The following is a 15302-nucleotide window of genomic DNA, read 5'->3' on the forward strand; positions in this document are numbered from 1 at the left end:
ATTCAAAGGCTCATTTGGTTGACAAGGAGCCTGTGGATTCGTGGACAGATTGTCACACAAACTGTCAGGTTTTTAGAGAGACTATCAGACCTCTCTTTGCCTACGTTATGGAGCACATCAAAGACACAGAAGATGAACCAGACGCAGACTGCACAGATCTGACAGAATGGTGGGTGTACATATTCAGAATACTGTACTGCTGGGGGGGGAGGCTTAATGTGAATAATCAGGGGCTGAAAGTTCCAGAAATGTGACAGTTTTTGGCAGCGATTCTCATCTTTGCATTTATTTATCGAAGGGAGAGAAACTGCCATACTAGAGGCAAACTTGGGAGAGGAAGAAAAATCATAGCAGCAGCAATTTATTTTGCCACCATACTTTTTCTTTATTATTATTACTCCCAGAGCATTTTCTGGAGATATTTGTATTTTCAGGCAGGTTTCTCTCACTCTGCTTGCAGCTTCTCTCCCCATTTTCTCCCGTAGTAGAGGCTGGTTTAATGATTACAGCCAAAAAGACCGCTAGGACTTTACAGGTCACTGTACATGGTTAATGACACAGACAAATCCATACTTTCAGAAGTGCCCGCTGGCTCGTGGCTCTGTCTGGAGATGCTCAGGAGCTCATTATTCAAAACTTCAAGCTCAGGTTACTGGTAATCAGCACATCTAAAAAAAATAAGCTGCACACAGACAACCAAAAAGTAACAAAAGCCATTATAGAAAATACTAACCTTAAGCATTGGTGTCTCACTTAAAAAAAAAAAAAAAAAATGGAGACAGTGTTCACTTATCTTTCAGTGAGATGGAAATCTTAGTTAATGAATAGCTGGAAAAAGCTCCCATCTCCACAGCTCAAAAGTAGTTTTACTAGGATGACTCGATTTCATACCCCTTTATTAAAAATACATAGACAAACATCATAAAGTAAGGATATATTTATCTTACAGTTGGAAACAACTTATTAGATGATTTCTACCAAGAAACATTGATTATTAGATAAAAAGGAAAACAAAATACAATATAAAATGCTGCTAACAAGAAAAAGAAAATGGAGTAACACGGATTCTTTGGGCCTGTCTTTACAATACCTCAGTCACAAAATCGCCTGTTCTCCCCGCAAGGCAGCAGCTATTCCAGAGAAAAGAACACCAGTATCATTTTGTATTTATTTTGCTATTCAAAATGGATTGAAATCCTCCCCACAGTAAACTGAAAATAAACACGATGTTTATCCTGAGATAAAAAGCCAAGGAGGACAAAGGAGGAGGGATGGTAAAAGGGATAAGAAAGAAATCAGAAAGTATTTGTAAGCAATTTCCTTTCCATCTTTGGCAGTCTCATTCTCTCTGCTTTTAGTGATCTTTTCTTTCACGTGGTTTTCAGCAGAGTAGTTTTGCCTCCTCTGAAGAGGACAAGGCATTGAAGAGACATCTCTGCAGCTGGCAAAGAGCTTGTGAAGTCTCCAAAGAGAAGCCCCTCCAAGCAGAAGGACCGCGGGCTGCCAGGGAGCTGAAAGGCACCTTCACAGGGGGGCTGCTGAGAAGTAAATAGTAACATGGAAATCAAACACCTCCGGGCACAGCACATGGGTATGTTCCTCTGTCCTCTGGTACAGACTGCTCCCTCCCAGCCAGAGGCTGCCACAGCCCTGGTACAACATCTCCTCCAGCCTCGAACACCATTTGGGCACCACCAGCCTCGAACTGCCCAGTACAGAGTCCGGGCGGAGGGACGGGATCGAGGCATTTCTCACTTTTGGCCCAGCACAGAATCATAGGAATAATCATTTATTGACTTGACACCAGAAAAGCATCCCAGACTTAAGCTAAATCTGCTCTCCAAACCTAAGCCCTGAAGGATCTCTCACAGCAAGGTGTCCCGCATGCAAACTGCACCGGGCTTGGTCTTGGGGCCTAAATGAGGCAGCAATGAAAGGAAGCTCAAAGCTCCCAAAGAATTATTTTGGCATAAACATCTGTATTAATTGGGGTTTGTTGCCATAGCTGATAAAGGGTATTATAGGAAAAGGCTTGGGAAACGGTGCTGTAAGTGGATTTTTCAGGCTCATAAACAAAATACTTTTTTTTTTTTTCCCCTATAACTATTGACCAAGAGCATCCTGACCCGTCACCTGGGGGTGGCTTGAGCCTAGAAATCAGGTAACAGGAACATTAAGAGGGGACACGACTATACTTTTGCTGGAGATTAACATGAAGAAAACAATAAACCAACACAAACACTGCAGACCTGAAGCAAAATCCTCTCTCCACAGAGCAAACGCTCACACACTTCCAACCCAGCCCTGTCCTAGTTTCACCTCACAAGGACAACCTCGGTATTCCTCACTGGGACACGTGCTGCCTATCACAGAGACCAACAGCCAGGACTTTTTTTCCCTTGCTGCAACAAAAACTTGCCTCTAACTGGAAGAAGAGTTATTATCTCGGTGCCACCCAAATGACTGATTAGCCCTCAGGATAATGGCTTTTTGCTGCTGCCGATGGGAGCAGTGTCTGAAGGAATGACCTAAAGGTGAAAGGCCTCCCGTGCTGTTCTTAATCCCCTGAGAGGCCAAAGGAAATTTTATGGTATACATAGCTGCCATGAAAATGAAAGTTTAAAAATAATGGCTGTGGAGAGCAGCTGAAGGTTCTCGATTCATACACAGGCCCGGGCGAGGACACGACACAGCAGTTTCATGCAGCCATACGTGAGTCTTCTTCCCTGGTTCAGAAACCACGGCCCAGCCAGTTCAAGGCTTGCTGCATGTCAGGGCAAATTAGATGATTTCTGTATACCAGCCAATACATCACGAGACATCTCCAGGGGAAGAAAATCCAGGCACTCCAGGACTGACCCAGGCATGCGAGCTCCCAGCAACATTGCAGCTTGGAGTTATATAAGGAAAAATGTGGCTTCTGTTGAGAAGAATGGGGAGGGAAGAGGAGGGAGGAGGAATTAAGCCTTTTTTCCTTATGAAAAGACCTGAAATGCAGTAATTGGGAAGGAAAAGCAAAGCTAGCTCTTCTCGTAAAATGACCTACTTATTACAAGTCTCCTTAAATCAGGGCTGAGGGTTTTATCTCAGCTCCTGCATTTACTTCTCCTGTCTCTCGCCCCCCCATTGCCTCTTGCAGATGGACAGGGGAGAAGTGGCCACCCAACATTTTCTGGCCCTCGCTTCTCCCTGTGGTCACCCCCTGTGCAGGGCAGCTTCTTCTACCTGGTGGCTACCGGTGGGCACGTAACAGGACAAAACTCCCCTCTCAGCACTCATCGGGGTTGGACTCTGCACATGGGTGTCTAAGACATGTTTATCTTCAAAAAAATAAAACAAAATCAGTTGTCAGCTTGGATTTATTTATAATGGGGGTAGACTGCAAATGGGTGACTCAGGTAATCCTCATTCAAGTCAAGGTGTTTAATGGTAAAGGGAGATGGGAATCATTTGGGGACAGCAGAATGGGTAGTGAAACAAGCAGCTAATCCCCCAAAACAAGCATGCAAAAGGAACCCAGCAGACATCATCCCGGGGTCTGGAGATTGAGACAGGCAAAACAAATACAAGTTGTAGCGGTTCAAGACCTCACAGTGAGCCTGACGGTGCCCGTATATTTCAGAACATTAAAACATGTTATTTACAAGCTCCTTCTGAGTCATTCTGGGAACGAGCATTATATGTTCAAGAAACTGGAATAGCTCTTATTTGTATGTTTCTCTAAAATGACTGACAGATGGGGGAAAACCTTCGGAGAAGAGGCCCTGGGCTGTCATGAAACATGTATTTAACACACCCACGGTAAACCACTAAACACCCTCACTTCAGGAGGTACAGCCACTGTAAATGCAGAGTAGTCCCTTTTTAAAGCTCCATCTCTGGACTGCTTAATTCAGCACAAATTTGAGATGTTCTGTGGAGTCTGCCCAATTTTCAGATTAATTATTAGCTTCGTTTTCCAGCAACATGACGAAAGCGTATTCCATAAGGGCAAAGCTAGAATTTCGTGGACATTTTCAAAAGGGACCCAGGCCTCGGTCTCAATATCGATGCCCTTTTTCCTGCCACACGCAGAAGGCACACCGCGGGCTGAAACAGAAATCTCACATTCCCCAAAGTCAGGGTCTCACACAAGCAGATTCCGCACACAGGGAAGTTTTGTCTACCTGAAACAATTTCCAAGACCAAGTCTAAATCCGGAATGTCCCAAGAGGAACGCAAGCTTCAATCATCCAAATCCCAGCAGACACACAGACTCCAGCCTAAGGTCTGGAACATATTTAATCAATTCACTGTGCTAACTCTCCACAGTTTCATAAAGTAGCCAATACTGCAGTAACAGGGCCAAAAATTAATTGTACACTGGTTGGCCAATTACACAGAAATAACAGGCAGCACTGGTATTTATTGCAGCAGGATAATGTACTTGGTGCTAGGGTACAACTACACCACAGTAAAAAATAGCTGAGAGAGCGCGTGTGTGCGCGCATGTGCGCCCTGCTTCCCACCAGAAAGTAGCTCTGTCTTCACTGCTAATAGTGAGCCCTGTATGTACACGCATTTATAAATACCTTTCTGCTAATAAACAAGCTCATCAACAACAAAAAGACAAAACAGAAGTCTATGCTAATAGGCAATAAGCAAACGAATGAATGAAGGGAAAAGTGGGGTGAATATAAATGGGGGGTGGTATCAGAAATGTCATGTAATGGACAAAGCTTCCAAAGAGAAGACAAAATCAAGGCTTGTTTTGCTCTTTTTGGACCAGACTGGACACACGCTCTGGTGCTCGGTTCTAACAAAGAGGCAAGATTACATTCTAGGTCTTTTTGTTCTGCCTTTAACAAGTCTTCATAGTGATACACTGATGAGACCAGATACCAGATTGTTATCTAAATTCAGCTGCTAAATTCAGTGTTAAGACACTAAGTTCAAACCACACGTTGCCACATTTATTTCACAAGTCGAGCCTGAGGATGGATTCCTTCAAGATGAAGCAGCCCATAAGCATCATTCTCCCTCTGCAAAGGTACTCGAAATGCCAGGGAAACAAAATCACCCGTGAGGCTCTGACAGTTCACCCTTCAGCACGCAGACTGCAAATGCATCTCTCCACTAATCGTGGAGACTGAAAAGGAAGCAAACACTTAGTTGCTGTTTGCATAGAGGCTGCTCGTAATTTGATGTAATGTACTGTACATCAGTCAACACATATTGAAGAGAGAGCGCGCACGCTGCAGAGAAGGCAGAGAGGCAGCGCTGACATCTAACACATTTTATTTACCCTATTATAGATGTTCTTTGAGCTCATCAAATTACCAATCAATTTATCTGATCTCTGAAAGCTGGTGTACCGAGGTACATTAACTATTAAACTTTACAAGCTTTCAGCAAAACAAGCATTAAAGGGCTGGATGGAGCACAGGGTACCCAAGTCAGCTCGCACGTTGGCCAGTGGTGACAGCGAAGCGACCTCTCCCTGCAGGCAGCGATGGAGAGGCAGCTCCTCGCCGTGCTCTTCAGCCCTAGCAGACGCCAGGGGAAAGGGGGAATTCAGGATGGATGCTGTGTGCCCTCCTCCTACCCTGTATGACAGTTAATGTCTGTGAATAAGTGAAAAGAGGAAGAGGATGGGGGTCAGGAGTGGTTCAGACGACGATTCCAGGTTCGTTCTTTTTTTTTCCCATTTTGTTCCTGCTTGGAAATTTAACTCACAAACAGGACAAAATCTCCCAAGTATATTCTTTCTCTAAGGACCAAAGGCAGTGCCCCGAGAGACTGCTAGAGCCACCGCCACATGAAAGGGAACGTCACAGCCTCAGACAGACAGCCCAAGCACTGGGAAGTGATCTGGATGATTAGGAAGGATCTTATCAGCAAACACTTCAGCAAACTATACCGGGGATTATCCTTCTTGTGCTCAGAAGATGAAATCAACAGTTTGATGAACTGGGTGCTTCGCTACATTGCTCCACTGGCCTGAAAGGCAAACTGCTTTTTTGGATTGCAGCTGTTGCAGGTTCACATAAAACTGCGGTTTTAGCAGGAGGAAGGGTTTGTAGCAGGGCCTGAGATGAAATTTCAATAAATTGGGTTAGAAAAAAGCAGAAATTGTAAATTCTGTAAGACTCAGTTATGAAGGAGGGGACAAGAACTACTTCCGAACAGCAACAGCTCACGTGCAGCCCTAAGAAGTTACAGGCCATTTTATTGAGAAAATAAGTGGTGTTTTGGCAGGTGACACCTGCCAAGACCTATCATCTCCTTTCGAAAAGGGCTCTGAATCTTCAACTCCCACCGAGAGGGCAAGGGGCCCAGCTGAAGACTGACACCTTAATGCTGCTTTCTGTTTCAAACCAGGTGTGTGCTCTTCAGGTCTCGTGGATACAAACGCATCCAGGGATCCCAACTGAGGAACGGATTGGATTCCCTGTGCCCTTCAACAGACACCCCCCTGCCAGCTTTGCCGAGGGCCATCAGTTTGTTCAGCCCCACAGAACAGGCTGAAAATCGATCGTGAAGAACCCATATGGACAGATCATCCTGGAAGGTTTTTTTCCCCTCCCCTCAGGGTACTGTCACTTTCTCTGGCAGGATGTTCATTGAGAGGAGTTGCTGGCCAAAAGGCACAGAAGTGACAGGGCACTCGCACGCAGGGGTGGCCCTGGTGCATCTGAAGTGGGAAACTGCTCCAAGAACAAGCACCAAGGCCAACAGCAACAAGCTTATTTTGATAAGCTCACCTCCTCCCATTCTTTATGCACGCTAAATGCCTTACAAACGCGAATTAAATGCTAAGTGCAAGGGCAAAAGGAGATTAATTTAAACAAAACAAACAAGGTGAGCACTACAGACAAAATTACAAGATTTGTGAAGCTGTGCAGAGAAAGAGGTGCAGTCTACCTTATTAATAAAAAATTGTATTTGTTTAATGCATTCCTTTCCCCCTTGCATAAATACGCTACATCTTGTGAATGCCTCTGCTACGGACTGCTCTGAAAAGCTACGAGCAGAAAACGTTGCATATTAATGTACCCACTGCTCACAGTAGTCCACAGCCACATAATAAAAGATAACGTGGGAGCTGGAGCTTAGGAAAATCCAAACAAAGAAGAGACATCAATTTATAGCATGGAGTTCCACTTCATCTGCCGAGATTACCTCCAGCCTCTTTGCTGTTTTACGCGGCTCCAGAGAGCTACCCGGGTTTTTCTGTAGCGCAGCACCACCCTCACCTTTTGTGAGGTTAAAGCGAGTAAGAGGCCAAACAGCAAAACAAATCAAACGTATTTATCTGGGAGAACACATAAAACTAATAGGCTAAGTGAAATCTCCTGATACCTGCATTTCCTTCTGACTGTACTTTAAGGATGTTTCTACCATTAGGAGATGGCAGGGCCACAAATACCCAGCATCCCGAATACAAACACCAGCTCTCAGCAGTACGTATGCTAACCAGTGCTACCGAGCTCCTTTCACCTCCTTCCTGCCCATGCTTCTCAGTAACATATACAGGCATGAAGCCATGCCAGCTTAAGCTTCTCCAAGTACATGTTTCTAAGGTTCTCCTTTCTGAGAGCCAGGCCCAGCTCTCATCCCTTCTACCCAGAGGGACTCCACAGTACAAAGCCGCCTTTGGAGCAGTTGAGACAAGACCCACGTTTTGTGAAACAACCCCAGATTACATGGATGACGTGTAAAATCACTCTGACAAATTAGAATTAGAAGTTTAACCACTTCTACCAAATTACGCAGGTCTCATTACTGCATTACTTACTGGAGATTAAGAGAGCCAAACTGGAAATATCAGCCTGGAAGGGAATGTCTGCATCATCAGCTTCAAACTCTGCCAATTACACAGTCACGTAAGAAATGGTCGGTTCAAAGGATCCATTTCCTGCAATTTTCCCAGTTACCAAAATACTTCAGGCACTCCAAAACAAAAACTTCCAAGAAACCCAAGAGACTGAAACCCACAACTACAATCAACTACCATGGAAGATCAAGAGCACACCAGTATCCCGATCATCTGCAAAGTATTTATTCAATAAAAATCGCATTTGTTTGTTTTTTAAAAAGAGAAAAGAGATTTAAAAAGCATCCACTGCAAGCAAAACTAAATCTAACAGTCCTTCACACACCTACAATCCCTGACAATCTGATACATAAAAAGTCCACCCTAAATAAAGGTGGATTGAGGAGAATATCTCCCAACAATGAACGCCAGTCTGGGTTCAATCCTAGGACAGCTGCTTCATGCACTCAGAAGAGCCGAGTGCTGCTAGGAGCAGTGTTCAGCATTTACTCAACAGAAGTCAGAAATGCAAATCAAGCATTAGGCACCCCATAAGAAAGCAGCAGAACAGAATAACAATTCTCAAAAGGCTACCATATAAATTTATGGTTCACTTGTATCTTGACCACAGCGCATGCAGTTCTGGTTCCCACCTCTCAGAAAGGATTAAGTAGACGTGGAAAAGTTTCATACATGAGCAGCCAGGATGATTAAAGTATGGTAAGACTTCCATAGGGAGCAACTAAGAAGCCAGAACCTTTCAGCCCAACTGGAGAAGGCATCAGAAGATACGGCAGAGATCTACAAAACCATGAGGCAGGAAGGAGAAGAGGACTTACTGTCACTGATCCAGCTGTCATGAAGAAAGGACATCAAATGAAATTAAAAGGTTCAAGCTTTCTGGTTCAAAACACGCAGAAGGAAGCAATTGTTCACACAACACAGAGCCGTGCCGGGAACTGCTTGCTACAGACTGAGCAAGAGACTAGGCAACTCTACAGAAAATAAACAACCCACCTAGGATTAGTAAACACGCAGACATCTGAATCACAAATGACCACAGTCAGAAGCAGCATGAGGAACAAGTATCACACACAATTGCACTCAGTCCCTGGACATCCTCTTTTAGCCACTCAGGACCAGCACATGGAACTAGAGGCATTTTTGCTGTGACAAAGCACCACGTCTTACTTTTTCCAGGGCTTCAGTAGAAGATGTAGAGAAAAACTCCAAAGTTGAAACGCTGAAATCATTTCTTAATACATGCCCTTTTCTGTGAAAACTTTAATAAAAGACTGTCTAGAGAAGCCGTGTTTAAGGTCTCTTTGAAATAAGGTACACCCATAGTTCACCTCATGCAAAACTAAAGGCAAAGCCTTTTTAGCATTTCTATAGCTTTCCTGTTTCACAACGCGCTGCCCTCCCATTATAAGCTATTCCATCTTGCAGATGGAATAACTGAGATAGATGGGCTAAGTAATTGTTTCAAACTCCCCAAAGAGAAACAACTATTAGAAAATGAGGAGGTTTTTTGCTTCCAATTCTGTGCTCTGTCCAGTAGATTACAGTACTCTTTTAGAGATTACAAACTAAAGGGATAACATATTCACACAATCTGCTGCATTCTAGGGAACTACGGAGTTCAATTCTGGTCAATACATCTCAAAGACGGAACTGCCAGAGGAAAAGGGCTCAAAGACAACCAGGTAGAATGAGAAACCTGGAAAAAAATCATACACAAGCAGAGGCTGAAAAAAGGTGAGGACTGCTCAGCTTAATGGGAAGGGAAAAGAACAGAAATCTACAGATAATGAATAATGGAGGATAAAAGGAATTCTCTTCCTTTCACATAAGGCATATGAAATGACAAAAAGTATTTGAAATTGGTAACAGAATTTATAGAGTACGTAGTTAACCCGTGGCACATAATGCCACGTGCTATCAAGGCAGAGAGCTAAACAAGTTCAGAAAAAAGTGGCTGAGACACATAGAAGAGTGCTGGCAGTAATCCAAGCTCCATTACAATGAATCAAAATACTGAATGAAAATAAACTGTTTTGCAGCAGGGCATGTGTCAGCCTCTGACTGACAACACTCAGGAAGACTTTTCTCCAAGTCATTCTCCAAGCATTATTTTTTTTTATTTTTAATTTACTTAGGGGGTTGGGGATTATTTGCATCTTCCTGCTAAGTCTTTTAAACTGACCGCTGTCAGACGAAGAAGAACAGTCTGCCTGATCCAGTGCAGCAGCTACTGTGTTGTAAGAAAAATGCTCCTCGGACATAATGCTATTGTTCTTAGCATCCTACCAGGAAGGTACTTGGTTGTCTCCATCAAGTGTGCTGAACATCCTTTCCAAACAAATCTGCAGGACTTCTGTTCTTGAAAACAAAGTTATGGAAAAGGTGAGGAGAGGGGGAATTCTGACAGTCTCCTAGGAGGAGAAATTTTGGCTTTTTAACTCCACACTGAGCCATCACAACCATTAACTCCTAGCCCGACACCTCCAAGCCATGCTCCAAATAACCATCCCCCTGAAAAGAGAAAGTGAATTGCTACTGCTGAGCTCCTCCTCACCTCACCCCGGTACTTTTTTTCTTTAATAAATACACCATAAATATAAACGTATGTTTATATGTACATTTTTATATATAATAGTTGGAAGGTTTTCTTACAGTGGAAGGAATAAATAAATAAATAAATGTCAAGGTCTGCGTGTATTCAACAAATAAAAGCAGAATTATATAAAAGCAACAGCTAATAAAAAAGATTGTTCTGCGCTGTGTTTTCCATCTTTCCAACCATTACAGGAATAAAATTATCCAGAGAGATCGAAAACCTTTTTCAAAACTAATACAATTAAGCTTTATTACACTGTTTCAAGTACATTTCTCTCCTCTCTCTCCTAGCCCCCACCACCTCCCACTCCAATCCAGACTAACAGTTGAAGGCATTCTTCCACTTTATTACCAGCAAAATGCTAGTGTTTAAGGGTCAGAAACTATCTAGTGTTTCAAGAGAGGAAAGAAACCCTGTAATTTGTATCTCCTTGCTTTTCTACACCTAAGAACTAGGAGGCAGTTTCTGTGCACCTCCACCATTTGAACAGGACCATGGCCGAGCACCTGACCCCTCCGAGAAGATCCTGCGCTAAAATATCCATCACCTTGTTTGAAAGGTTACCCGTAAAAGGGATACAGCTCTGAAAAGGAAACGCAAAATGCAACAAAAGACTTCACGACTGTGACAATGCAGACTGGACACAAACTTCTCCCCATTCCACTGTCCATAAAGGACAGACACACATACAAATTTTCCCTGCGGTTTCCGCTTTGTGGGACCAGATCTGGAGAGAAGAATATAATAGAAGCACACAGCATGAGACCAAGAAATTGCAAAAATTCCCTTTGCGTATGAACATATGGACAACTGTGATAATTAGAACGATAGCTGCTAGATTGTTTGCAATTTCACTGAACAATCCCCATTATCTAGAAATAGAATTTAAAATCTGAATGCAACGCTGAGTGGTAGTTCTAATAGTTTATTTTTTAATGAACTGTACGGATTAAAGTGTTGCAAAATCGCATCACGTGAAATTGCTCGTGGGCATGTTTTAGCATCAATGGCTTTAAAAAAGAGCTGCACGGACAATCATGCAGTAGCAAGGAAGGCGAAGGGGAATAGATATCCCAACAGTTTGCTTCCATTTCTATAATCTGTAATTTTCCTGCATTCTATATTCACCATCATGCCACATATTGGTAGTAAAGCTGATTGATTTCTCTGTCTCTTTACGATCCACCTTGTTCATTGCTTTGCATTTCTTTTTAGTCACATAACTACAAGTCGGATGTATGCAACTCCCTGTCAGGAGGTCTAATTGTTTCAAATTGAAGAAGATTATTTTCCACATTTATTAAAAAAAAACAAAGACTACTTACAACATTATTTCATTTTGCCAGGAAGTGAAAACCACATTAGTTCATAAGGAACAGCATGGCTGCTCCTATTTTTAAGGCATCAATTTTTAAAAACTCATCATGGTAAACAATTAAACTGAGAAGCAAATCCCACGTTTAGGGGAGAGATTCAAATCCCTAAATGGATTTTCAAAGGTCATTTCAGGCTTAAAAGATGCTTGACGGTGTCTCTTTAAATCATGTTCATTTCAGAGGCTTATCCAGCAAGCAGCAGTGTGCTGCAGCAACATAGTTTGAACTGTTGGGGTCCCCAGAGAAAAATTAATAACACAACTTTAATTCATATTTATAGCAAGATTTGTGATTTTTTTTTTTTTAATTTAGCAAAGGATTTCTAACAAAAGGAATAAAAAACAAAGCAAACCTAGCTTTCACCTAAACCGTATGCTGAAAAAGAAAAGAGTTTGAATTACCGTAAACCTTTAAAAAAAATCATCTAGTTTAAACAGCTTTTTCATTATTTAATTATGTAATAGGGGGGCAGATAATGGGTGCTAACAGTTCCAGGTTTCAGCACAATGCTTCTTGTTTCTCTGCTCAGATGTACAACTGATCCTGTTAGCATTCGGAGGCCACAAATGACAGACAAGGTAGCCTTACCTTCCTCTCAATGCGGGCCAACTGTTCTTTATAGAAGGCTTCTTGCCTCTTCAGCTCTGCCTCCCTGCCTTGCAGCTCCATGGCCTGGGAAGAAGAACAAAGAAGCATCAGTAGAAGAAGCAATTAAAGAGCACAAGGGCAAGGAAAGCTCATGGGACGCAGGCTGGAAGGAACACAGAAAATCCACGTTGCTCAGGCCAGGTGTACAGGATGCCTGCCAGTGGAACTGCAAACCTTCAGTGCTCTGGGTCTGAAACACTCTAAATAGTATCATATTCAAGCTCATTACCTTGTTTTTATTTCTCCTTTTTAACTGAAAACCTATAATTATAGAAGTGTGATTTGTCTGGACTTTGCCACCATCTTTTTCAGAAGTCCACCTTAGCAAAGCGCGTTACACGAATCGTGATGTTTATTGCTCCACTTCAGCGTTCCCCACATTGCCTTAAAAATAAACCTCGAATCCTCCACTTCATCAACACTTGTTCCTTGGAGTGTCAGCAAACTCCTAGAGATATAACGCACCCCTACGATCACGACGGAAACACCAAACCCAAGCCTACAGCAGCACTTCTGTAAGCAACACATCCTCACAGCCCGTGCTTGTGCTTTTACACACCGATGTAAGACTGCTGCGACAATTAAGTATTCTCTTCATGTGCTCTCTGCTCAAACACCAGGGCTCCTCTGTTTGGGTGATGCAGATTTGGAGGGGAGATGGGAGCCAGAATTTCTCTTCATTCTTCCAAGGTTTAAGTGTGGCAGTTCCACAACGGCACACTTGGTGTATGGAAACATCCTTAAAGCCTAACCTGGCCGTCATCTAGACAATGCCCATTTAAAAGAAAAACAAACCCCAAGCTGTGTTTCTAGCAATGGCTTTTGCCTTTCAGCTCTTTAAGGCCGGCAGCACTTTGCGGCATTCCCACCCCTAAACTGAACGAGCATTAAGAAAACATGGCATTGATGGAACCGACCCAAGCTTTTTAAACCTAAAAATAAAAAGCAACAATAACAAGAGGAACAGCACTTGTGTTTCTTCCTCTACCCCACCCCAAGATCTCTGGGGCCTCATAAGTTACCACCAGACAGAAGACCTTTCAAACTGACTAATAAGGCTGGTGTTAATGTGTACACACACCTTGCTAACACACAGTGTCCCAGCAGCACTGCTCCTAACCTTAAATGATGGCACAGTCACAGAAAACGCTGGTCTGATGTGATAAAGCAGCTGGGACAGGAACATCCCCGTGCCACTGTTAATGCAAAAAATTCCATCTGAAAGCAAGCTGCTGGGTATTTGCTCCTTCCTGCTCCCCTGCCGATGGAACTGCAGTTGGACAATAGGGCTAAGAAGAGACGTTAAGCTAGACAGCGAGGGATGGTTGATGAGTAAATGAGTAAAGGACGAGCGCATGAAATAGGTGTTGGGGGGGCAGTTTGTTTTTAAAGGAAAAAAATCATTTTGGTTCTCACATTTGTCATCCCAGCCAAAAGGGCCAGGGTGAGGCACAATCACTGCAGGCTCACATATAAATCCCCTTGCTCTCAGAGATGCTTGATCCATGGCAAAAATCTCTGGCTTTGGTTTAACCAGAGCTGTTCTACGTCCTCCAGAATGCAAAGCAGCTGCAACATCAGGCAGGGGGAGGCCAGGGCAGCGATGAGCTCCAAAGAGCCCAGCAACAACGGGGGCACTGCTAGTAGGCACTTGGTAAGTGCCAAAATTATTACCATTTTTCTCCTAAGAGAAACAGAGCTGTTCTTCTGCACCGAGATCCATCCGTCCTCCACACAGGACTAAGCAATTTCAACTGAAATGAAGCAGACGCAAGGCAGCAGAGTGGTCTGTTGGATAACCAAAGGACCCTGATTCTCCGGCTGCTTTTCTGCATAACACCCATAAAATCAGATTACTGAACAAGTGCCTTAGCATCTCCTTAAGGAGCCAACAACTAAGGAAAAGGCAGGAGGGTAACAGCACTGTTCCTTCGGCACAACTCAGGCGGAAGGTGCTTTCAGCGTGAAGCGCAATACGGGGTGAAAACAGTCAAAGGATCAACTCCTAAAAACACAAGAGTCTCTTTAGTCTGAACAAATGAATTACGCAGCAGTGCTGATCTCCGGAGGCAGAAGACTTCTCTGGCAGAGTGAAAACAGTACCCGTAACAATGCTGGTGTGCAAGAGCTCGGTACAGATACCGCGCTGCTTCCTAGGTAATCTCTCCCACGTTATCACCATTAAATTGCGTGATGAACCAGAGGGAGCAGAGAAGACTTTTACTTGCAACTCAAACATATTTTAAATGTTTTGAGAGCTGCTGCTGTTTCAGGCTGTTCAAGTACACTGAGAAACATTCTATTTAGCAAAATCTGTGCTTGAAAGTTGCTGTCTGTCTCCCTCTCCCCCCAGCTGTTATTACTAGAAACTTTAGTACACTTTGTGATGGTGTTTGAAGTATGAATGGTGCAGTCAGAGCATGTGTCATTTGAAATATTCACTGTTCCAAACTGGGTTAGGCAACAAGGGACGTTTTGTCTGAATACAGGATATTTATTAAGAGTTCCTCTAGTCCTGCCTCTTATTCCCTACCTGAAGTCAGAAGCCTGTGATGTCCCAGGCAGAACTGGCTGCCATGGAGATGATAATAATTTCACAGGGGATTGAGATTGCAGGTGGCAAACAAAGCATCAGACACACGTCTCGCATAAAGGCCTTCAGAAGTAGGGAACGGGATGAAGAGGGAAGACATGCATGACAACACACTGGTTTGGAAACCACACATCGGAGAGCAGCATTTCTCATCCCCGCTGCTGAAACTACACCTGAGCGTGAACATGCAGCAGATGACCGAAGTCTGGAGATGACTTCTAAGAAACTGCAGTGCGGAATGCAGCAGTGCCGTGTCTGGGAGTGAGAAGA

The 15302-nt window shown here is 43.4% G+C and overlaps 1 protein-coding gene across 2 annotated transcripts in view; it reads right to left on the bottom strand.

The window, feature by feature from the left end:
* CHCHD6 (coiled-coil-helix-coiled-coil-helix domain containing 6) overlaps positions 1-15302 on the bottom strand; it is a 120001-nt gene that overhangs the window by 70761 nt on the left and 33938 nt on the right. For both annotated transcript variants that reach the window (XM_082767964.1, XM_082767963.1), the window contains exon 5: positions 12380-12463. In XM_082767964.1, coding sequence (XP_082624090.1) covers positions 12380-12463 — 84 coding nt within the window. The remainder of the gene's footprint in view (positions 1-12379; positions 12464-15302) is intronic.

This window comes from Aythya marila (genome assembly GCF_965140915.1).
Source record: "Aythya marila genome assembly, chromosome: 10".
Taxonomy (NCBI): Eukaryota; Metazoa; Chordata; class Aves; order Anseriformes; family Anatidae; genus Aythya; species Aythya marila.